We start from the raw sequence: 24,997 nt of genomic DNA on the forward strand, positions 1-24,997 counted from the left end.
CTGGGCCAGTCCTCTGCATGCAGAGTGGAGACCACTACAGTTCACCTTGCCTGTGGAATCTGCTGAACTGGCTGTTGTGCCGGTGAAACCTCCCCATCAGCAGCTCCTCCTCATCCTCCTCACGGGCTTTTTTCACTTCTTCCTTGGCCTGTACGGCATCCATCTCCTTTTCTGGACCCTGGAGGGACAAAAATAAAACAGGCTGAAGCTGGGGACTCATACAGAAGAGTGCTTGTAGTTCAGTTGACAGAGTGCTTATAGCTCAGTTGATAATGCTTGCCTGGCACTGGATTCAATAACCAGCACAGCAAAAACTGGGCATGGTGGTACATCTGCAAACACACACAGGGATGAGAAGTCCAAAGTCACTCCTGACAGCAAAGTTGAGGCCAGGCTGGGGGTATGTGAGACCCTGTCATTAAATTGATAAAAACTGACTAATGTGGACAGTGCTGTCATACGTCTGTCATTCCAGCACTTGGGAAGCAGGGACAAGAATGGATTCCTATAAGCCGCTCAGTGAATTCCACTGCAGCCAAAGCTCTACCAACACCCTCCCTCTCAAGAAAACAGGGCTACAGGGATGGGTTAGACATACTGCTCTTCTGGAGGATCTGAGTGCAGTTCTCAGCCCCCACATGAGGCAGCTCACAACTGGGGTGATTGTAGCTCCAGGAGATCCAACATAGTCTTATGGCCTCTGTGGGCACTGCACTCATGTGCACAGACATAATTACAAATAAGAAAGAAAGCCAGGCTTGGTGGCACATGCCTTTAATCCCAGCACTCGGGAGGCAGAGGCAGGTGGATCTTTGTGAGTTCGAGGTCAGCCTGGTCTACAGAGTGAATCCTTATTTCAAACCAAAAAAAAAAATGAACTGGATGGTTTGTGCCTACCTTAGTCTGCCCCCAGGTGGCCTTGCCAAACTGCTCTGCGTATTCTTCATCATCTGTGATCAGGAAGTTATCAAAGATGGTTCCAGATCTCACCTGTGGATGGAAGCAGGCCCTCACTGGTGATGGGAGACACACAACCTTTCTCATGGCCAGGAGTACTCAGCTTAGTACTGCATCCATGATCAGCTGTTATCGGCTGTGATTAAGCCCATTTCTACAATGCAGAGCCACATTCCAGGTGGGGCTCAGGGTGACCCAAAGGTAGAGCACACTCTTACTATGCAGGGGGACCTGGCTTACATTGCTAGCACCTACGTGTGGGTAGTGGGCATCAACTGGGGGCTAGCTGGGACTGCAGAAGCCCAGGCTCCACTCCTACTGCATATCCCACAGCTGACAGGAGTGACAGTCAGCTCCAAAGGAAGGGACTTCTAAGAGGCAGAGATGTCAGACCTATGCTGTGTCTTCAAAACCACATGCAACTGCCAATGATAACGAAAGTGCCCAGTGAAAAATAATTACAGGCTAGGGCTCGAGAGAGAGCTAGAGGTTAAGAGTGCTCGCCACTCCTTAAGCGGATCACAGTTCAGTTCACAGGATCCACACCAGGTGTCTCACGACAGCCTGCATCTCCAGCTCCAGGGGCTCAGACACCCTCTTCTGGCCGCCAAGGACACTTGCACACATGTGCACACACACAATACACACACCACTTTAAAAAATAATAAATCAAGGGCTGGAGGGATAGCTCAATAGGTAAGAACTCTCGCTGGGAAAGCATTCAGGACTTGAGTTCAAATCTCCAGCACTCACATGGAAAGCCAGGCATGGTTGTGCAGGTGCCTGTGACTCCAGTATTTGGGGACAGGAAGGGCAGAGACAGGGGATGCTGGGGCTCACTGGATACCAGGCTTGCTCCCGATTCAGTGACAGACCCTACCTATCTCAAGGGAATACAGCAGAGTGACATAGCTAGACACGAGACATCCTCTTCTGGCCTCCACCCACGTGTGTTTAACACAGACAGACAGACAGATGGACGGACAGACACACACACACACACACACACACACACACACACACACACACACGGGAAAACAACAATTGCGTACTAAGTGGCTTACGTTAAAGTTCAAGTTATTAAATCAGCCGACCACCGTGGCATATGCCTAGCATCCCAGCACTCAGGAGCTGAGGCAAGAGGATCATGATTTCAAGGCCAGCCTGGGCTACACAGCAAGGTCCAGCCCAGAGCTATTAAAGCAAAGCAGAATTGAAGCCAAGTCACCTGCCACAGCTCCAGACCAACGGCACCAATGTTTTCGAACTCCGAGAGGTCGTACTGTGTCAGGCAGCTGGCAGGCTTCATCTTGCGGTGGAGCCACACGTCTTTATCGATGCCCTCGGCTTTCAGGCTGTCCTGCAAAAGCAGGCGCTTGTCAGGTTTGCATCACAGCCAGCAGAAACGGTGGCTTTGTTTTTTGTTTTTGTTTTTGTGTTTTCCTATCAAAGGTGGCTACTCCACCAAGGGCCAATATTCCATAAACCTTCCTGCAATTTATAAACGTTTTATGCAAAGGAATTCAAGTCTTCTCATTTCCCCCACTTGGTAAAAAATTCCATGCAAATCTTTTAGCCTCCCTGACCTGGTTAAAGAAAAAAAAAAAAAATTAATGAAAAGCACCCTGCCCCTAATTCCCGGAACTTGATAGCCTGCAGCATCCATCCCTTCCCCCTTTCCTTCATCTTCTTTGTATCAACTCTTTCAAAAGCAGCAAACCTCGAAAGACTGTATGATCAGGTTCCCTTGAGACACAGTCACCATCTGTGTCAGAATAAAAACTAAACCAACTCCCCTCTCACGTGCTTGCTAGCAGGCTTGGGTCATGCTGTATCCTTTTCACAAAAAGAAATTGCCTTGCCAGGTTACTTTTACTTTGTGTGTTCTTTCCTGTGACACCAAGAATACTCTTTTCTAACAGCACAGGTGGGACAGGGGCAAGGGCCACCACCAGCGTCCCGAGTCACTGCAGGTAGAAGCCACACACCTGGTATGGTGGCTTCTGCAGCCAGTCCCCATCCAGCTCACTGTTCCAATCGCTCGGCTTGCTGGCACTCGCATCTAGAAAGTGTTTTTCCCAATCCTTCAAATAGAGAAAGAAATGCATGACACCAGAGGCACACTGGGAAAAGGGGAATTTTTGTAAAATGTTTCTATTACATTTATTATGCAAATGTGCACACGTGGAGGCCAGAAGACAGCTTGCTGGAGTCAGTTCTCTCCCTCCACCACGTGGGTTCCAGGGACCAAATTCAGGTCCTCACTGCTTAGCAGAAAGCATCTTTCCTTGCTGAGCCATCTCACACCCCCGGAAAACTCTTTAGTGTGGGTTGTAGGGAGAACTAGTGAGCACACATACCCAGTGAGGCTGAGACAGAGCCCAGCTGGCCCACAGAGGATGGTGGGAACTAGCATATCAGCAGGAAATCCTTAGAAACAGATTAGCAGGGCAGGTCCCTAACTCCTGTCACAAGCTTGGGTCACCTGAGAGGAGGGAGCCTCAGTTAAGAAAATGCCTCCATAGCCAGGTGGTGGTGGCGCATGCCTTTGATCCCAGCACTCAGGATCTCTGAGTTCGAGGCCAGCCTAGTTTATAGATATCCAAAGAGAAACCGTCTCGAAAAACCAAAATAAGAAAGAAAGGAGGGAGAAATGGAAAGAAAGCAGGAAGGAAAGAGAGAGAGAGGAGGAAGGAAGGAAGGAAGGAAGGAAGGAAGGAAGGAAGGAAGGAATTCTTCCATAAGACTGGGTTGTAGGTAAGCCTATAGGGAATTTTTTTTCTTATAATTTTTTATTTATGTTTTATGAGTGCTCTGCCATGCATACCAGCAGGCCAGAAGTGAGCATCAGATCATATTATAGATGGCTGTGAGCCACCATGTGGGTGCTGGGAATTGAACTCAGGACCTCTGGAAGAGCAGCCAGTGCTCTTAACTGCTGAGCCATCTCTCCAGCCCTGAATTTCCTTAATTAGTGATTGAGAGGGAGGGCCCAGCCCATTGTGGATGATGCCATCCCTGGGCTGGTGGTCCTGCGTTCTATAAGAAAGCAGGCTGACAAAACTATACAATGGAAAAAAGAAAGTATCTTCAACAAATGGTGCTGGCATAACTGGATGTCAATATGTAAAAGATTACAAATAGATCCATATCTGTCACCATGCACAAAACTCAAGTCCAAGTGGATCAAAGACCTCAACATAAATCCAGTTTCACTGAACCTGATAGAAGAGAAAGTAGGAAGTACACTTGAACGCATTGGCACAGGAGACCACTTCCTAAATATAACACCAGCAGCACAGACACTGAGCACAACAATTAATAAATGGGACCTCTTGAAACTGAGAAGCTTTTGTAGGGCAAAAGACACAGTCAATAAGACCAAAAGACAGCCAACAGAATGGGAAAAGACCTTTACCAACCCCACATCTGACAGAGGACTGATCTCCAAAGTATATAAAGAACTCAAGAAACTAGACATCAAAATACTGAACAACCCAATTAAAAAATGGGCTAAAGAGCTAAACAGAGAATTCACAAAACAAGAATCACAAATGGCTGAAAGATATTTAAAGAAATGCTCAACATCCTTAATCATCAGAGAAATGCAAATCAAAACGACTCTGAGATACAACCTTGCACCTGTCAGAATGGCTAAGGTCAAAAACACAAATGACAGTCAATGTTGGAGAGGATGCGGAGCAAAGGGAACACTCCTCCACTGTTGGTGGGAGTGCAAACTTTTACAACCACTGTGGAAATCAGTATGGCGGTTTCTCAGAAAATTGGGAATCGATCTACCTCAAGACCCAGCCATACCACTCTTGGGCATATACCCAAGGAATGCTCAATCATACCACAAGGACACTTGCTCAACTATGTTCATAGCAGCATTATTTGTAATAGCCAGAACCTGGAAACAACCTAGATGCCCGTCAACTGAAGAATGGATGAAGAAAATGTGGTACATATACACAATGGAGTACTACTCAGCAGAGAAAAACAATGACAGCATGAAATTTGCAGGCAAATGGATAGAACTAGAAAATATCATCCTGAGTGAGGTAACCCAAACCCAGAAGGACAAACATGGTATGTACTCACTCATAAGTGGATTCTAGATATAAAGCAAAGAACAATCAGACTGCAGCCCACAGAACCAGGGAGGCTATATGGCAGGAGGGACCCTAGGATGACTGTGGCTTAGAATAAGTTTGGTTTTACTAAATAAATAAATAAATAAATAAATAAATAAACAAACAAAAAAAAGAAGTTAAAAAAAATTTTTTATTTTCAAAATTGGTGTACGTGTTATGCCCAAGATTGTCAGATGGGGATGCTACCTTTTAAATTTTCTAATTTTTTGGTAAAATGTTTTGGTTTAAAATTAATTTTATTAATTTTAATAAAATTAAAATTATTTTTCCTGAAAGCTCTTTGTTCTGTACTGAAGGCAGCCCTGTCAGTGTGTTTCTGTGCTGTTAGGAGGGGGCCGACTGCTGTTCCCAGGCTGTGTTGACCAAAGCAAATGTGAAATCAGCTGACATTCTGTTGATAGCTACTTCAACAAACCATATTTTGGGCCTTTGTTTTTGTATACATAAAGAAAATAAATGAAAACTAAAAAAAAAAAAAAGAAAAAAAAAAAGAAAGAAAGAAAAGAAAGCAGGCTGAGCCGGGCAGCGGTGGCACACGCCTTTAATCCCAGCACTCAGGACACAGAGTCAGATCCCTGTGAATTTGAGGCCAGCCTGGTCTACAGAGTGAGTACTAAGACAGCCAGGGCTACACAGAGAAACTCTGTCTCAAAAACAAACAGACAAAAAAACAAAGCAGACTGAGCAAGTTACGAGGAGCAAGCCAGTGAGCAGCACCCCTCCATGGCCTCTGCATCAGCTCCTGCCTCCAGGTGCCTGCCCTGTGTCAGTTCCTGTCCTGACTTCCTTCCAGGATGAAGCCCTCTCCTCCCCAAGTTGCTTTGGTCATAGAGTTTCATCACAGCAATTGTAACCCTAATTAGGACACCAAGGCTGTAGAAGTGCCAATTCCACCAAGCGGCAAGTGCACACTGCCTGGGTTTTGTTTGTCTGTGGGGTTTTTGTTGTGGCCATGATGGGTTTTGCTCTCCTGGAGTAGTCTTAGGGTGGGAGCAGGGAATGAAGGGAGAGAAGCTGCGTCTAAACCTCAGGATTATAGAGTTAGAAAGCTGCAGGCGGAATCTGTCTTGGGCTATTTGACACATCTTCACACAATGTACAGGAATACCCCACAGCAGTTAGAAAGCTGCAGGCCAGAATCAAATAATTCTGGGCTATTGTTATTCCCTGTGAGAGCATCTGACCTAATATCTGTGTGATTAAAACCCTACAACGGCCAGGTCTGGTGGTGCTCACCTTTAGTGCCAGCACCTATGAGACAGAGGCAGGTGGACTTCCATGAGTTCAAGGCCCTGGTCTACAGAGTAAATTCCAGGTCAGCCAGGGCTACATAGTGAGACTCTGTGTCAAAAACAAACACCCAATTAAAATTGTTTTTACAGTCCCTTGAGTTGTGTGTCCAGGCCTCAGGGTGAGAGGTCTGTGTGGGCCAGGAATACAGGGCAAGCAGACCCTGGAAGGACTCTCACCACATTCCCAAGCCGCAGCTCACCTACCTGGGCTTTGTTACCTTCCACCTGATCCCAGGCCCTAGACTCCGCTGACGTCTTTTCCATTTTCTTCAGGGACGTCAGATTCCAGTCATACTCAATGCTGCCAGATTCAATGGACTGGCCATCAATTTTCACCTCGTAAGAAAGATCTGGCCTTAAAATCAGAGTGTAGAGGTGGGTGAAGCCATCGACCTGCACAGAAGTCACAGTGAGGTACACTTTTATTATGTGTCCAGATGTGTACTTTAAAACAGGAACCAGGGGAGGGAGATGGCTCAGTGGGGTAAAGGCACTTGCCACCAAGCCTGGTGACCTGAGTTCAATCCATAGGACCCACATTGGTGGAAGGAGAGAAATGACTCCCACAAGTTGTCCACACACACACACACACACACACACACACACACACACACACACACGGGGAGGGGGCAGTGGGGATAAAACAGTGCTGGATGTGTTGGAGGTTGCACAGGCCTCTGCCTCTAGCATTTGGGAGGCTGAGGCAGGGAGGCCACGAGTCTCTAGCCAGCCTGGGCTATAGCATAAGGCCCCGTCTTAAAGTCCAAACCAACAAGCTGGTTAGTGGCTCACACCTCTAAGGCCAGCACTTGGGAAATAGAGGCAGGGAGATCAGGAGTTCAAGGTTATTTTCAACTACATAGCAAGCCGGCAAGTTTTTCTGTTTTGTTTTGTGCTCATTCGTGTTGAGGCCAAAGGCTGAGGTCAGGTTTCTCCCGCTATAATAGCTGCCCACCTTATTTTCAGACAGGGTCTCTTGGCAAACTGCTCTGCATATTTTTCCCACTGAGCCATCTTGCCAACCCCTCTCATTCTTTTTTTTTTTTTTAAGCAGCAAGTGGTTTTTGTTTTGTTTTCTTTTTTGAAGATTGATTTATTTTATATATATATAGTGTTCTGCTTGCACGTGTCCCTGCAGGCCAGAAGACGGCACCAGATCTCATTACAGATGCCAACCCTTCATTCTTAGATTCTTTTTGTATTAAATGTGTGTGTGTGTGTGTGTGTGTGTGTGTGTGTGTGTGTGTGTGTGTGTGTGTAGCACACCTTTAACCCCAGCAGCACTCAAGAGGCAGAGGCAGGCGATCTCTGAGTTCGAGGTCAGCCTGGTCCCTAGGACTAGTTAAAACTAGCTAGTTTTTTGGGGCTGGAGAGATGGCTCAGAGGTTAAGAGCACCGACTGCTCTTCCAGAGGTCCTGAGTTCAATTCCCAGCAACTACATGGTGGCTCACAACCATCTGTAATGAGATCTGGTGCCCTCTTCTGTATACATAATAAATAAAAAAAAAAAAAACTAGCTAGTTTTAGTGTGTGCGTGTGCGTGTGCGTGTGTGTGTGTGTGTGTGTGTGTGTGTGTGTGTGTATGTGTGTGCGCGCGCGCGCGCGCGAGGACTCATGCATACAGATGCCTGTGGAAGCTAGACGAGGACACTGGATGCCACATGATGGAGTAAGGCAGTTGTGAGACACCTGACATGGGTGGTGGGATCTGAACTCAGGTCCTCCACACTCTTGACCCCTGAGTCATCTCTCTTGCCATAGTCTTCAGCTTTAACAGGGCTGTTCACTGTTACTAGCTCCTTGCTGACATGAGGAAGTAGGCTGACATGAGGAAGTAGGCAGAGGAGTGTCCTCTGGCAGCAGGTTGCAGGAAAAAGCCCATAATATTCAGGCTGGTGAAAACTACTGTGACTTGTGGCTGGAGGACTCCCCTCAACTCACCACACCACACATGGCCCTCATGTTCTCACTTTCTTGGGAAATTTTCTCTACCTTTGAGTGGACAGAACACAAAAATGTTTTGAAAAGCATGTAGAAAACAGCCTTGTACAGCTGACTAAAGGCTGTTACTTTCCTAGGTATGATGGCACACACCTTTAATCCCAGCTCTTGGGAGGCAGAGGAAGAGAGATCTCTGTGAGTTCAAGGTCAGCCCGGTCTATACTATGAGCTCCAAGCTAATCAGGGCTATATAATGGAACCCTGCCAATAAATAAGTAAATAAATAAATAAATAAATAAATAAATAAATAAATGAATAAATAAATAGATTCATGCCCAGTGCCTGCGGAGGCCAGAAGAGGGTTTCTGATCCTTGGAATTGGAGTTACAGATGGTTGTGAGCCTCCATGTGGGAGCTGTGAGCAAATCCAGGTTCTTTGCATGAACGGCCAATGCTCTTAACTATTGAGCCATCTTTTCCAGCCCCTGTACATTTCTTTTTTCTGTGTGTATGTGTACAATGCATATGTGTGCAGAGGCACCTGTATGTGTATGTGCATGTGTATAGAGACCAGGGGCTAAGGTCATGTGTCTTCCTTGATGGCTGTCCACTTTCCACACTGAAGTAGTGTCTCTCTGTACTCAATCACTGATCCAGCTGGTCAGGTAGCCTGTTCTGACCCCATTGTTCCAACCAGCCTTATGCTAGTGTATGTCTTGAAACCAAATCAATACACTGGTGTGGTGGTGGCTCACTCCAGTAAGCCAGACACTTGGGAGATGGAAGCAGGATGATCAGGAGTTCATGGTCATCCTTGGATACACAGGGAGTTTATGACCAGCCTAGGCTGCGTGAGACCTTGTCTCAATATCGAAACAAAGACCAAAAACGCCCTCAAGGCCCAGTGTCACCCTGCCTCTGGTGATCCTAGGACTGCTCAGGAGAGTTTTATTTTAACTAAAGAGGTATGGGTGCCCCATCCAGCAGGGAACAGACAGAAGAGAAACCTCATTCCCCATTCCCTCCAGAAGGAGGAGGAAAATGCCTAGGGGTGGTGGTGGGAGGGATTTATTAGCCATCCAGCCAGGGAGGTATCTTCTGGGACAAAACTGAGCTAATAACTTCAAAGTGGCCTTTCCTTATCTTTTGATAAAATGTTCTGGGGCAGAGTACGTCCAGAGGTATTTCTGCCCATCACTTTATAGTCATTTACACACGCACTTCCAGACTTTGTCATAAGCACGCCCACAAGTGAGTCTGGCATCTTTTCTCTCTCCTCTCCCTGCCTCTCCATTTTTTTGAGACAGGGTCTCTCTATGTAGTCCTGATTGGTCTGGAACTCACTATGTAGACCAGGCTGCCTTCAAACTCAGAGAGATCTTCCTGCCTCTGCATTCCCACTTCTGGGATTAAAGGCCTATGCAAACATGCCTGGCTCTTTTTGTCTTAAAATCTGAGTGAGGGTGAATGAAAGGCCATGGGTTAAGTAGTTTGGCAGAATGAGAATGGCCACCCATAGGTTCATACATTTGAATGCTTAATCACCAGGGAGTGGAATTCTTTGAAAGGATTAGAAGGATTGGGAGGTTATGGACTCTGAGGTTTCAAAAGCCCAAGCCAGGCCCACGCCCACTGTCTCTCTCTTCCCACTACCTTGCAGATTAGGATGTAGCTCTCAGTTCCTTCTCTGGTACCACGTCTACCCATGTGCTGCCATGCTCCCACCATGCTGATCATGGACCAAACCTCTGAAACCACAGCCAGCCCCAATTAAATGCTTTCTTTTATAAGAGTTGCCTTGGTCATGGTGTCTCTTCACAGAAATAGAGAAGTGATTAAGACAATAGAGGAAATTTCAAGACAGGATGACTTGCAGGCTGTGGCCTTGCTGCTTAGAACACCCAGTCCTGTTCACATTCACCAGGCAAGAGGCACAGGGAACATCTGGGAGGCTGAAGCAGGAGGATCCTGGGGTTTGAGGCCCTTTGGGCCATGTAGTGAGATGAATGAAAGGAAAAAGAGAAGTGGGGGCTGCAGAGATGGCTCAGTGGTTAAGAGTGCACCCCACTCTCACGGAGACCAGAGCTGGGCTTCCAGCACCCATGACAGGTAGCTCCAAGGAATCCAACACCCTCTTCTGGCCTCTGTGGGTACTGCACTCACACTCTCGCTCACACATAATTACAAATAATAAACGCTTAAAAGAAATAAAAAGGGAAGGAGAGAAAGGAAGGAATAAAAAGGAGGGGAAGGGCCGGGTGTGGGCCTTTAATAGCAGCACTCGGGAGGCAGAGGCAGGAGGATCTCTGTGAGTTCAAAGCCAGCCTGGTCTACAGAGTGAGTTCTAGGACAACTAGGACTGTTGCACAGAGAAACCCTCTCTCAAAAAACCAAAAAAAGAAAAAAAAGAGGAGGGTAAGGTGGGAGATGGAGGGAGGAGGGAGGGATGAGGCGGATGGAGAGAACCGCTCGCTGTGACATTAGCTGCTCACCTTACATCTGATCGGCTTCTTGTTTGAATGATACTGATTTTTGAAATATAGGATAACATGAACTTTCTTGCTATCAAATCCACAAATATCAGGTCCTAAAAGAAAAAAAAAATTGGTGCTCTCAATTGTCTTCCAGACTGCATCAGCATACAGAAACCCTTGGCTCAGCATCCTCCCTGAACCCAGAGCAAACGCGTCTGTCCGGGGGCATCCTGACTTCACCAGAAGACACTGAAGCAAAGGCCTGGTGACCAGCGCCCTCCTGCCAAAGTCATCTCGGACCCACTGTGAATCATCACACAGAAGAAAACAAGGCCCAGCTGGGCGGTGTCCTGTGGTCACAGGGCAGGGAGGCTGCGGCCGGAAGACTGCGGCGGATTCCAGCCTGGGTGGCGTGTATCCAGCTTCTAACAAAGAGCAAAGCAGTAAGCTGGAGAGACTGCTCAGAAGGGAAGGCCCCAGGCTGAGAGAGAGAGAGCCTGCTCCTCGCCGGGGCTTCTGACCGCCACATGTGACCATGGCACGTGCATGCCTTACATAAATATGTTTTAAAGAGTATTTTGTGTGTGACTCTCTTCTCTCTCTCTCTCTCTCTCTCTCTCTCTCTCTCTCTCTCTCTCTCTCTCTCTCTGTGTGTGTGTGTGTGTGTCTGTGTGTGTGTGTGTGTGTGTGTGTGTGTGTGTGTGTGTGTATACATGTGCATGCAGGTGCCTGTGGTGACCAGAAGGAGTCAGATTCCCTGGATCTGGAGTTTCAGGTGACTATGCACCATCCTGCTCTGGTGCTGAGAACTGAGCTGAGGCCCTCCACAAGAACAGAAAGTGCTCTTAACCACTGAGCTGTCTCTCCAGCCCCCAAATATATGCTCTTTAAAATGAGAAACACTCACTTTAATGTTTGAATTTAATTCAAATAAAAATTATTTAAAAAATAAATTTTGAAAAAGCACAAAAAGAGCTAAGGCATTCTGTGCTGTTTTGTCTTTTTGCTTTTTTACAGCACTGAGAGTGGAATCCAGGGGGGCCGTGGAACCCAGGGGGGCTCTCACACGCGTCAATCAAGCACTCATCATTTGGGCTACAACACAGCCCAAAGGATTGATTTCATTGTAGTGCAAGGTGTGTGTGTACATGTGTAGTGCATACACAGGAATGTGCAGAATTCCCTGCCTGCACGCACATGCTGAGGGCAGAGGAAGACTTCAGGTTTTCTCTGTCAATTGCCATCTTCTGTCTTTGAGACAGGCCTACACTGAGCCGGAAGCTGGTCCTTCCCGCTGGACTGGCCAGCCTGAGGTGCTCTCAGGGTCTCCCTGTCTCTACCCCCCCAGTGTCGGGACTGCAGGCACACACAGCCATGTCTGGCTTTCTATGTGGGTTTTCGGGGATTTGAACTGAAATACAGTTACCCCCTGGGCCATCTCCCCAGTCTTTATTTTGTTTTCTACATTTTTGGAGGGGCTTGAGACAGGGTGTCATTGTAGCCCAGGCTGGCTTTGAACTCTGTAGCTAAAGATGACCTTGAACTCCTGATCCTCTTGCCTGTACCTCCCAAGAACTGGGATGATGCCTGCTTTGCAAGGTGCCGGGGATGGAGCCCAGAGCTGTCTGCATGCTAGGCAGACATGTTAGCACCAAGCCCAGCCCCGGCCCACACTTGCAATCTTTCAAGCTTTACCATTCTCTTAGAAGTGACCAGAAAGTCTACCATCCCTTCCCTGACAGTCTGGACTTGTTTCAGCAGCCAGAATTTGTCACTTTGGGACACATGTGTTGACTTCACCTGTCCAGTGTCCCCACTGGAACTCCAAACTTTCTCACTGCTTTGAATCTCCAGAAGCAAGGTCTTGTTACTTAGGCAGGCTGACATCATTCTCCTGCCTCCCCTCGTAGGTGCTGGGAGGCAGGGCTTACCAACATGCCCACCATTAACATCTCACTCCTAAAAACTTTATACTTTCTGTTCAGGTGTGGTGGAACACACCATAATCTCAGCACTTGGGATGCAGAGAGAGGAGGATCTCTGTGAGTTTGAGGCCAGTCTGGTCTACAGAGTGAGTTCCAGGACATCCAGAGCTGTGACACAGAGAATCCTTGTCTCAAAAAACAAACACATTTTTCCCGTGCGTGTGATGTACGTGTATGTGTGTGAATGCAGATGTGTGCCCGGCTCCATGTGGTCTCAGCACTCAAAGCTTCAGGGCTGAGGTTGTAGCTGAGGGTTAGTAGTGTGTCTACAAGGCCCTGGGTTTCACACCCAGCACAGGACCAGTGAGAGGCTCAGCAAGAAAAGGCACTGGCCATCAGTCTTGAAGGTCTGAATCCCATTCCCAGAACTCCAATGGAGGAAGGAAAGAACCCACTCCCCGGAGTTACTGGTGCTGGGGAGATGGCTCGGAGGACCCAGATTCTGTTCCCAGCACCCACAGGGCAGCTCACAACCACCTGTTAACTCCAGCTCCAGGGGAACTGACGACCTCTCCTGGTCTCTGCAGCCATCTGCACGTGCATGTCGCACACAGATCCACATAAATTTTAAGCCACGCTGAGATTCAGAGCCCTTTGGATTTTTGGTTCTTAGTCCCGGGAACATTTGGGTCAGACAGGCTCAGTCAGTTCCATCAGCAGAGCCTCGGGGACGTTGGAAGCGCGTGCCCTCCCCCGCTGCACTCACCAAACATGATGTAGTACTGAGACTTTCCGTTCATATTCTTCTGATCCAGGTCAGAGGGGAACACCTTGAGGTAGCCGCCCCCGCAGTCCATCTTCTGCTCGTGCTTCACGGTGTACTGGATTACCAGCGTCTTCCCTTTGTTGCTGAACGGCTTGAAGCTGGCAGAGATGGCGTAGAATCGGCTGTTCTGGGTTGTCTGCAGGCCTTCCAACAGAAAGTGAGCGTGATGGAGTCAGAACAACATTGCACTCAGCGCCGGGCGGCCGTGGCGCACACCTTTAATCCCAGCACTCGGGAGGCAGAGCCAGGCGGATCTCTGTGAGTTCGAGGCCAGCCTGGTCTACAGAGCGCGAACCAGGATAGGCACCAAAACTGCACAGAGAAACCTTGTCTCAAAAACAAAAACAAAAAACAAAAACAACTGCACAGAGAAAACCTGTCTGGAAAAACCAAAACAAACAAACAAATAAACAAACATTGCACTCAGCAACTTGTGGAACCTCAAATTCATGTCACTAGTGACCCCAGTAACAGAGGTTTGCATTACTCACTGTTGACAAAGCAGTCGCAGTGTGCCACAAGTACATCACTAACAAGATCTCTGCTGCCGGAAGCCTGTGCTTCACACACCCAGGTGCCTTTGTACTTAAGGAGCATCCTTTGCTTTTGCTAGGGCCAGAGAGATGGCTCAGTGGGTAAAGGCACTTGCAGTCAAGCTCGATACTTGGATTAGATCCTTGGGGACCCATGTCATGGAAAGAGGATTGGTCAACTCCCAAAAGCTGTCTTCTAATTTCCACATGCACATCATGACACTTGTGCCCCCTACACTATCACACATGCCTGGCACACGTGCACACACACGTGTGCACACACACACACACACACACACACACACAGAGTTTACAAAAATATACTCTTGCTAGGTTTTTGTTGTTTGTTTATTTATTTATTTGTTTATTTATTTGTTTATTTATTTGTTTATTTATTTATTTATTTATTTATTTATTTATTTATTTATTTATTTAGAGACAGGGTCTCACTGTGTAACCCTGGCTGTCCTGGAACTCACTATGTACAACAGGCTGGCCTCTGTCTCCTGAGTGCTTGGATTAAAGCTGTGGGCCACCATACCCAGCAGGGTCACTTTGTTGTTTTGTTTTGTTTGTTAATATTAGGGACAGATGGCACATGCTCAGCACTGGCTCTCCCTCTGGATCACATCCTCAATCCCACCACTGTTATACTTCATGTTATAAAATTACCGACTGGGGATGCAGCTCAGTTGGAAGCTCAGCTAGTGTGCTAGAAGCCTGGGGCTCCATCCCCAGTGCCATGTAAAGTGGGGGTGGTGGCACACATGGAGCACTGGGAGGAGACAGGAGGCTCAGTCTCAGCTGCGTGGCAGTTCGAGGCCAGCCTGGACCACACGAAGCCACCTCAACACAACAGGCTAGTAAGATGGCTCAGCAGGTCCAGGTGCTTGCAGCCAGACCTGAGCGGGGTCCTCAGGACCCACATGGTGGAAGGAGAGAACCAACACTCACACACTGTCCTTTGATCTCCACGTGTATGTCTTGGCAAGTACACACACACACACACACACACATACACACACATGTAAAAAGCAGGGGCTGGAGCAATGGCTGAGAGTGTGAGAGTCCTCACTGAGGTGGTGGCAGGAGGACCTGAGTTTAAGTCCCCAGTGCTTACGTTAAAAAAAAAAAAAAAAAAAAAAAAAAAAAAAGCTAGGGGGCTGGAGAGATGGCTCAGAGGTTAAGAACACGAATACTGGTTGTTCTTCCAGAGGTCCTGAGTTCAATTTCCAGCAACCACGTGGTGGCTCACAACCATCTGTAATGAGATCTGGCGCCCTCTTTGGGTCTGCAGGCATTTGTGCAGGCAGAACACTGTATACATAATAAATAAATCTAAAAAAAAAAAAAAAAAAAAAGCTAGGTGTGGCTACACATGCCTGTAACTTCATTGCCTGTGTGTGTGTGTGTGTGTGTGTGTGTGTGTTGGAGACAAGAAGATGGCTGGCACTCACTGGCCACCACCCAAATCTCCAGGTTCAGTGAGAGAGCCTGTCTTAAGGGAACAAGGTGGAGAGTGACAGAGCAGGACACCAGGTGTCCTCTCTGGTCTCTTCAGTGCCCAGACATGTGCCATACCACACACACCTCTAGACAGAATATGGAAAAGCTTAATTTTGCTCCCTTAATCTTGATAAGGCAAGAATATACACTATACAACGAAGGCTGTATAGCTACTGAAGAAAATAAAACACTACTTCCTTTTTTTTTTTTAAATGGGGTCTCATGTAGCCTAGGCTGGCCTAAAACTCCCCACTTTGCCATGTACCTTAGTTGCTGTTGCTGTGATAAACACCGTGACCAAAAGCAATTTCAGGAGGAAAGGATTTACTTCCCCTTAGAGCTCCTAGTCCACCATAATGGGAAGTCGGGGCAGGATCCTGGGGGTGGGAGCTGAAGCAGAACCATGGAGGAAGCCTGCCTACTGGCTTTCTCCCTGTGGCTTGCTCAGCCTGCTCTCTATATACCCCAGGACCACCACCCCAGGGGTGCCACTGTCCACAATGAATTGGGCCTTCCCACATCAGTCACTAATTAAGAAAATGCCTCACAGGCTCCTCTACAGGCCAATGTTATTGAGGTATTTTTTTCAATTATGGGTCCATCATCTCAGATGATCCAAGCTTGTGTCAAGTTGACAAAAGCAGCCCGCATAGCAAGAATGACCTTGTACTCGTCATCCTCCTGCCTTCACTGCCAGAGTGCTACGACAGGAGTGAGCCATAATGGCCAGGTCCAGGTGTATTGATTTCCCCTTGCTACCTGAAGGCAGTTTAGCTGGACAGGTGTGGTGTCATATCCTAGCACTCTGGGGGCTGAGACGGATGGATGGTGAATTCCAGGCCAGTCGGGGATACATATTGAGACCCTGTCTCAATCCATATCAATCAATCAATCAATCAATCAATCAATCAAACCAGGGGCTAGAGAGATGGCTCAGCAGTTAAGAGCATGGGCTGCTCTTGTAGAAGACCTGGGTTTGATTCCCAGTGCCCACATGGTGGCTCCCAACAGGCTGTAACTCCAGTTCCAGGGGATCCAATGCCCTCTTCTGACTTCTTCAGGCACCACACGGTTGGTGCACAAACATGCAGGCAAGCAAAACATTCTACACATAAGTAAAATAAATAATTTAAAATATTAAAATCCAAAATCAATGTGGCTGGTTGAAGTGGCTTGTGTCTTAGATCCCAGAACTGGGGAGGTGGAGGCAGACAGATCTCCAGGAGTTTGAAACCAGACACAGCAAGTCTAGGCCAGTCAGGGCTACATAGTGAGACTCTGTCTCAAAATAAACAGCAGAACCCAAAACCAACTAATCAGGTAACCAACCAGCCCCAAATTCCCCAAAACAAACCTGGTATTTTCTATTCTTTCTTTTGTTTTGTTTGAGACAGAGTCTCTTCAGAGACCTGGCTATCCCAGAACTCACCGTTATCCGCCTGCCTCTGCCTCCCATGTGCTGGGATCAAAGGTGGACACCTGGCTCTTTCAATTTATAAAGTTACATTTATTTTGTATGTGTGTTAGGGTGAGGGGAGTAGGTTGTCTCAGCACATGTGACAACATCTAAGCCTCAACTCCAAGATGGCTCCCCACTCTCACATGGGATGCAGATCCCCATCCCACCCCATCACCAGCAGCCAGGCAACTCCAAGGACCACTCAATCCCCCACTTCCGTGTCTAGGCACCACACTCTCTCCTGTCACCGCTCACCCATCTAAATTCCTCGCATTTTTCCATCTGTGACTGCTAAGTCTCGGTCCCCAGAGACCATGCAGGGAATCCAGATGTCCAGAGCCCCCGCCACCAGGCCTGGCCTGCTGTTCTTACTCAACAGGGTTTTAGGGGACAGAAAAATCACAACGGGCAGACAGCAGCCACATCCTCAGGCTCATTTATGCCATGCTGGCTTGTTTCACCCACTTCAGTCATAAAGCTGGGAGGGGAGTGTTTCTGCTTTTAAAATGATTTCTTCTTTCTTTTATTTATTTATTTATTTATTTATTTATTTATTTATTTATTTTTGGTTTTTCGAGACAGGGTTTCTCTGTGTAGCTTTGCGCCTTTCCTGGATCTCGCTCTGTAGACCAGGCTGGCCTCGAACTCACAAAGATCCGCCTGCCTCTGTCTCCCGAGTGCTGGGATTAAAGGCGTGCGCCACCACTGCCCGGCTCTTTTTTTTTTTTTTTTAAAGATTTATTTATTTATTATGTATACAATGTTCTGCCTGAATGTGTGCCTGCAGACCCAAAGAGGGCGCCAGATCTCATTACAGATGGTTGTGAGCCTCTATGTGGTTGCTGGGAATTGAACTCAGGACCTCAGGAAGAGCAGCCAGTGCTCTTAACTGCTGAGACATCTCTCCAGCCCTTAAAACGACTTTATGTAATAATGTTACTACTTTTTTCTTTCTCCCTCTGAGACAGGGCCTCACTACGCAGCTCTGGCTCTTCTGGAACTCACTCTACAGACCAGGCTGGTCTCAAACTCACAGAGACCCTCCTGTCTCTGCCTCTGGCTTCCTAGCTGGAGTTTCTGATGACCTCTCTTCCTGCAGCTCCCTCCTGCTGTCGTCACACCCAGTTTCTGTGGTGCTGCGGCTTTGGGCATGCTAGGCAAGACTGAGCCCCAAGCCCACTCCTCTGGTGGGTATTTTAGATCTAGTGGGTCCCCAGGCCTGTCTCAATTCTTTTACTACTTTGTAACAACCAAGGGATATGTAAATGAGCATCTGTGACAGTGTTTCATCCGTGTTACAGAAGTTTCAATAAAAACTTGCCAGCAGGGCTGGAGAGATGGCTCAGAGGTTAAGAGCACTGACTGTTCTTCCAGAGGACCTGAGTTCAATTCCCAGCACCCACATGGTGGCTCTCAACCACCTATAATGGGATCTGGTGCCCTCTTCTGGCCTGCAGACATACATGCAGGCAGAACACTGTATACATAATTAAAAAAAAAAAACAAAAAACAGCCGGGTGGTGGTGGCGCACGCCTTTAATCCCAGCACTTGGGAGGCAGAGGCAGGCGGATCTCTGTGAGTTCGAGGCCAGCCTGGGCTACCAAGAGAGTTCCAGGAAAAGGCGCAAAGCTACACAGAGAAACCCTGTCTCGAAAAACCAAAAAAAAAAAAAAAAAACAACAACCAAAAAACAAAAAAACAAATCTTCCCAGCATGCCTGTGAACCAGGCATGAGGCTGACTGAGGCGGAAGGATATGGAGTACCAGGCCAGCCTGGGCTTCCTAGAGGGAACCTGTCTCAGATAAACCAGTTTTTTTCTTCAGACAAGCTCTCATGTATACCAAAGGATGACTTTGACCTTTTAATCCTCCTGCCAATATCTCTCTATTTTTTTATTTATTTATTTATTTATTTATTTATTTATTTATTTATTTATTTATTTATTTATTGGGACAGGGTTTCTCTGTGTAGCCTTGGCTGTCCTGGAACTTGATCTGTAGACCAGGCTGCCTCAAACTCACAGAGATCCCCCTGCCTCCCGAGTGCTGGGATTAAAGGCGTGCTCCACCATCACCCAGCTAAAGTTTACATTTATTAGCCAGTTATGGTGGTGCATGCCTTTAACCTCAGCACTCAAGAGGCAGAGAGGCAGGAGCAGGCAGATCTCAGTGAGTTCCAGGGCAGCCAGGGCTACAAAGAGAAACCCTACCTCAAAAATAAATAAAATGAAAATTGCATTTTTTTATTTTGTGGCGTAGGGACATGTGTCAAGGTTAAAGGTTAACTTGGCCTAGATTCCCCCCCCCCCCGCCCCCCGTGGGTTCTGGGGATCAAACTCAGATCATCAAGCTTGGCCACAGGCTCCTTTACCTGCTGACCCATCTTGCTGCCCCACTTTCATTTCGGTTGTCCCTCTTTTTGTTTTGTGACAAGATCTGACTGTATCTTAGGCTGGCCCAGAACTCACTATAGCCAGGCTGGTCTTGAACTTGTGATATTGCTCACAGGTGTGTGCCAATCTAATCTAACAGGCCTTGTTCTAATCTCCATGAAGTGAGTTGATCTTGGGCAATGACTGAAAAAATGCCCGACAGTCGTTCTTATTGGTCCAGTTGTTGTCATTCCAGGACTCGGGAAGACTCCTGAGCACCTTGGCTGTTCTTCCAGCGCTTGGTACACAGCGCCCCCCAAACACACATAGGACACATAAAAAGTGACCAGTACTTGAGAGGCTGAGCCAGGAGGTCTGCTGGGAGTTAGGACCATCTTGGGCTACATGAGACGGTCTCAAAAACTAAAACCAAAATATCCCCACCCAATCTTAAACTAATGGAAACCTAAATAAGGCATGGCAGAGCCTGCATGTGCTTAGTGCCCTGGCTTGAGCGGTAGGTGCGCTGTCAGGGTGCCGTGTGGCTTTCTAAGTCCACTCTGTTTGCTCCGGATTCTACACTAACCTTTGTCTTTCTCTTTATGCCCATAGAACTTCCCCGACGAGACTCTGAAGAGGCCGAACTGGGAGTCATTGGTGGACTGCACCCAGCGGTTCCTCCAGCGCTCTGTGGGGAGACAGGAGGGTTAGCGCTGCTAAGTGCTCGGGATCAGGAGCACGGGCGGAGGACAAGGCCGCCAGCCACCACGGCCATCGCCTTCACCTCCGTCTAGAAACTCCTCCTGGAAGTACACAGTGGCCAGTGCCACGCGCAGCACGCAGATGGCCCAGAGCGACACGCGAGCCCGGGCCATGGCTGCGCGCGCGACTCCCGCTCTTCTGCTTTCAGGCGTCTGCCCTGCCTGCCAGGCGCGACCCAGAAACTACAACTCCCGTCATGCCTCGCGATTGTGACCTGAGGACCCCCCCTGAGTGGGCGCGCTGGAACTACCGCTCCCGTGACGCCTCGCGATTGTGACTTGAGGCGCTCATTGGTGGGCGCAGCGCGGTGTCCGACGGGAGATGTAGTCTCCTGTGGCACTGGCGCGGTCTCCTGGGGCAACGGCACCCCGGGGCCTGTGCTTTGCGGCTGAAGCCAGGTGCTGTCGTATGTCAATGCGGGAAGAGGCCAGCGCAACTACTCAGGTGACCTAACAGTGAGCAGCTGGGTTCGCGGGGGACTGAGGGGAAAGAGGCGCCTTTCCCGCGCCTCAGTTTCCAAAACGGGTTTGGAGGGTGCCGGAGCTGATCCCGTAGGGCTTGCTCATAAAGGCGAGGAAACTGAGTGGCGGCAGTGTGTAATGTTTAGTTCCTTTACTTTGTGTGTTTTGTTAGTCGTTTTAGACCGCATCTCTGGTAGCCCAGGCTGGCCTGGACCTCTCTGTGTTGTCGAGGCTGGCTCCTCCTCTTTCTGCAGCACTTTCGAAGTGCTAAGATTGCGGTCATGCACCCCTGCGCTCATGAATATATAAAACTTTTTAAAAAGTATATACAATAAAAGTTTTTACACTTATTTGTTTGGTCAGAGGACAAATTGCAGGAATCAGTTCTCCCCTTCCACCATGTGGATTCTCCGAATAAACTCAGGTTGTTGTGGGCAAGGGCTGAGGCCTTCCCTCCCTGTTTTACAAGTTGAGTAATAGGCTACCTCTGCATTCCCTGCTCCCGTTCACATGGTAGTTCGTGGGCATCTGGGTTGTTTCCCAGTTTTGTGTTTTGTGAATGATCTATGAACATGTGCATACATTTCCATTTCGCTTGGACCCCTTTGGAGTGGCTTACGTAGTAACTCCAGGTTTATTGCCCAGCATCTTTTTCTTCCTTCCTTCCTTCCTTCCTTCCTTTCTTTTTTTCTTTCTTTCTTTCTTTCTTTCTTTCTTTCTTTCTTTCTTTCTTTCTTTCTTTCTTTCTTCCTTCCTTCCTTCCTTCCTTCCTTCCTTCCTTCCTTCCTTTCTTTCTTTCTTTCTTTCTTTCTTTCTTTCTTTCTTTCTTTCCTTTATTATTGTGTGTGGAGACCAACCGTGTTCATAGTCTAGCAGGCAGTGTGATTTTCTGCCACATGGAAGCTTTGGAATGCAGGAGAGGTACATATGGGAATCTCATAAGCAACCAACCGTGCTGGGCCAGTGAGATGGCACATTGGAAAGGTGCGAGCTTAGTTCCAGGAACACACATGGTAGAGGGGAGAACCAAATGTTCTGTTGTCTTCTGACCTCCATAGGTGCGAACACACACACACACACACACACACACACACACACACACTAAAATGCAATCAAATGTTAAAAAATAAAAGAAAGAGGAGCTGGAGAGATGGCTCCGTGGTGTGGTTAAGAGCCCCGGTTGCTCTTGTAGAGGACCTGGGTTCAATTCCGAGCACCCACATGGCGGCTCACAACAGTCTATAACTCCAGAGATCTGACACCGCTTCTAACCTCTGAGGGCTCCTGCATGAGTGAGGTGTACAAACACACACTCAAGCATGCACACATCCACATGATTTTTTTGTTGTTGTTGTTGGTTTTTTTGGCTTTTTTGAGACACGGTCTCCTTACATAGCCCTGGCTGGCTGGACAAACCTTTGCTGGCTGGCCAAGAGGGAAAGGTAGCAGGTTTCTGAAGAAGAAAGAGCCGCCCACTGGAGCTAGTTATTCCCCGGGACCAGCGATGGGGAAAGAGAAGCGAGTTCTACAGCCCAGGCTGGCCTTGAACCCATAGAGTGTGTGGCATCACAGGTGACTGAAAGAAAGGCTTTTAGCCAAATAGTGGTGGTGCACGCCTTGAATCTCAACACACGGGAGGCAGAGGCAGGAGGATCTCTGAGTTGGAGATCAGCCTGGTCTACAGAGTGAGTTCCAGGACAGCCAGGGCTACACAGAGAAACCTTGTCTTGAGAAAGCAGAACGGGAAAAAAAAAAAAAAAAAAAGAAAGAAAGAAAAACGAAACAAAAAATAAATAAAATAAATACTTAAAAAAAAAAAACTAAAAACATAATTCTTGGTTTTCCTAGAATGTCTTCCACAAGAAGGCCCCTTGGCCCTCCCCGGGGTGTTTTTGACTTCAATGATATGTTCTTGGAGGACTCAAGGATGGAAGAGATAAGGAACATACAAGCCCGAAGTCTTGGCCAAGTAACGCCCGGGCAGAACAGAATCCTAAAGAGAAACCAAAGGATGGATGAGAAATACTTGATGCCCAAGGAGGAGGCCATGCCAGGGAAGGGGTCAAGGTTGGGCTTGAGGCCCCCCACCGTCTCCTCCAAGACCAGAGCCCATGAGGCCCTTAGGAAGCTGGCCCAGATTGAAACCAAGATCCAGAGTCGGAAGCAGGCGCCTGCGGCTTTGTCTGACACGGAGTCTGACTCGAAGGCCAGCGAGAGGCGTCTCCCGAAGGACACAGATACAGCGCCTGATCTTTCTTCTCAACATCCACACAGAACTTTCCAGAAACAAGCCTGTAAAGCGCCCCCAGCAAAGAGCGATGGGCACAGTGGGACAGGTAGCAGGTTTCTGAAGAAGAAGAAGGAGCCGCCCACTGAAGCTAGGTCCCCGGTGCCCGCAGTGGAGACAGGGAAGCGCGTCCCACCACCCAGACAGAGAGAACCTGCTGGAAAACGCGATGCTCCCGACAGTGACGAAGAGGAAATGAAAGTGTTGCTCGCAAGCCTGATGGACTCTTCTAGAGAGAAAGAAACACACAGGAATCGGCAGTTCACTAGCACCAAAGTCAGCAGGAGCGATCATGGAAAACTGTCTTCGGTAAGGTTTTCTTTTGTTGGTTTTAGAGTTTTAGATTTTTTTGTGACTCTGGGGACGGAACCCAGGGCTACCTCAGAGACCCCTCCTTGGTGAATGTATGTGCGTCCATATGTGTGTGTGACGCCCTGCGTGTGCCCAGGTGCCTGCCGAGCTGGAGAGGGCTGTGATTCCCTGGAAGCAGAGTTAGAGAGGGTTGTGAGGCACGTGATGTGGGTGCTGAGAACCCAACTCAGGTCCGCTTCAAGAAAGGGCAGCAGGTGCTTTGTCCTGGTTGGTTTTGGTTGTCAGCTTGACACAACCAGAAGCCTCCTGGGAAGAGGGAAGTCCAGTCAAAGGATCGCCCGCATCAGATGAGCCTGCCGCCCTGTTTGTAAGAACTGTCTTGATTGTTTATTGATGTGGAGGGCTCAGCCCGCTGTGAACTGGTGGTGCCTGAGTGGCCTTGGGTTGTATGAGAAAGCTGCCTGAGTATTAGCCAATGGGAGCAAGCTATTGTGTGGTACCATTGCCATGGAGATGTGTAGACATCTCACCCCAGATAGGGAACCAGTGACAAACCAAAGTACAAACAGCACTTAAGTCCATCTTGGGGAACGAATACATTCACTGGGGACACTTACAGGAGCAGAGGTGACTGGAAGACAGTGATGACCAGAGCCCACCCCAGTGTGAGCGACAGCTCATGGTCGTAAATACAGATGCCGGGTGGCACTTTGGCCATTTGCGCACATCATTTACCAAAGCCACAGCTCTAGATTTCCCCAAGCCTGACTCCCCTGGCCCTGGGTTTATGTAAGTTCAAAATAGCAGTTGTGAGGGTCCCCTGGGGAGGGGGGCCTTAAGTCCAGTCAGGAAGTTGTTCCTGCCTCTGACTCGGCAGCTGACAGGCCTTGCCCTGCACTGCCGTCCTAAGCACGCTGGACCTCGGGCCGTGCCCCGCCAGCGCTGAGTACTGCCTTCTGCACTGCAAGGGTGAGCCAACATGGAGGGGCAGCTTTTTTGGTTTTTGGTTTTTTGACAGGGTCTGTATGTAGCCCTGGATGTCCTGCAATTAGCAATGGAGACCAGGCTGGCCTCAAACTCTAAGAGATCCACCTTCCTCTGCCCTCTGAGCACTGGGATTACAGGCGTGCATCTGGGCAGGCACACTTCTGGCTCGGTCCTAGCCTTACTTTTCCAAGTCCTGCAACCAAAGCATGTGACATCTTCAGCAGTACATCTCCACTCCAGGCCTTCAGTGTCACCAGCAGCTATGACTGCTGTGTTAAGGGCCTTCCTAAGGGGTCACCTGCCCCAGCACTGGGAATTTTCACAAACTTATTGCTCTCACAAGGCCTTGTTCACTCTGTTGCATACGCAGGCTCCGGCTGTCACAGAGTGTTTTCTCGGTCACCTTGTGGGTGTCAGACGTGACGTGCTGAAGCACTTTGGGAGTCCCCGGCATCTGCTCTGAGCAAGTGTCAGGTGACTGAAGATGCTTTTCACTCAGGGAGACACCGGAGCAGCTCAGCTTGGGAAGGTTCTAGCCACCGCTCTCTTACCGGCTGGCTCCTCCGGGACTCTTTCATAAGGCCTCCATCTGTTTTGCTCACCCCCAGTGAGCTGGGTGGGAATGCCTCTAGCTGGGACCAACGGGGTGCAGTTGACCACCTCCCTGGCTGTACCTGCACTGGCCTCCTAGGCTGGGTGAAGAATACGCACCTAGGAGAGAAACTCGGAACCTGAGATCCTCCT

The 24,997-nt window shown here is 48.4% G+C and overlaps 2 protein-coding genes across 2 annotated transcripts in view; one reads left to right on the top strand and one right to left on the bottom strand.

Moving 5' to 3' along the window:
• On the bottom strand, positions 1-20,522 carry Calr3 (calreticulin 3). The gene is made up of 9 exons (XM_059244953.1): positions 20,229-20,522; positions 20,031-20,132; positions 13,514-13,717; positions 10,841-10,935; positions 6,611-6,799; positions 2,946-3,041; positions 2,186-2,317; positions 898-990; positions 1-178 (listed from the first exon to the last, which is right to left on the bottom strand). Exons 1-9 carry the CDS (start codon positions 20,317-20,319, stop codon positions 35-37), a joined length of 1,146 nt encoding a protein of 381 aa, XP_059100936.1. The 5' UTR covers positions 20,320-20,522; the 3' UTR covers positions 1-34.
• The window catches only part of C17H19orf44 (chromosome 17 C19orf44 homolog), a 15,587-nt gene continuing 11,020 nt past the window's right edge, over positions 20,431-24,997 (top strand). The window contains exons 1-2 of the mRNA XM_059244481.1: positions 20,431-20,650; positions 22,516-23,263. Coding sequence (XP_059100464.1) covers positions 22,517-23,263 — 747 coding nt within the window. The 5' untranslated portion in view covers positions 20,431-20,650; position 22,516. The remainder of the gene's footprint in view (positions 20,651-22,515; positions 23,264-24,997) is intronic.

The sequence above is a fragment of the Peromyscus eremicus genome, chromosome 17 (genome assembly GCF_949786415.1).
Source record: "Peromyscus eremicus chromosome 17, PerEre_H2_v1, whole genome shotgun sequence".
In the NCBI taxonomy this organism is placed as follows: Eukaryota; Metazoa; Chordata; class Mammalia; order Rodentia; family Cricetidae; genus Peromyscus; species Peromyscus eremicus.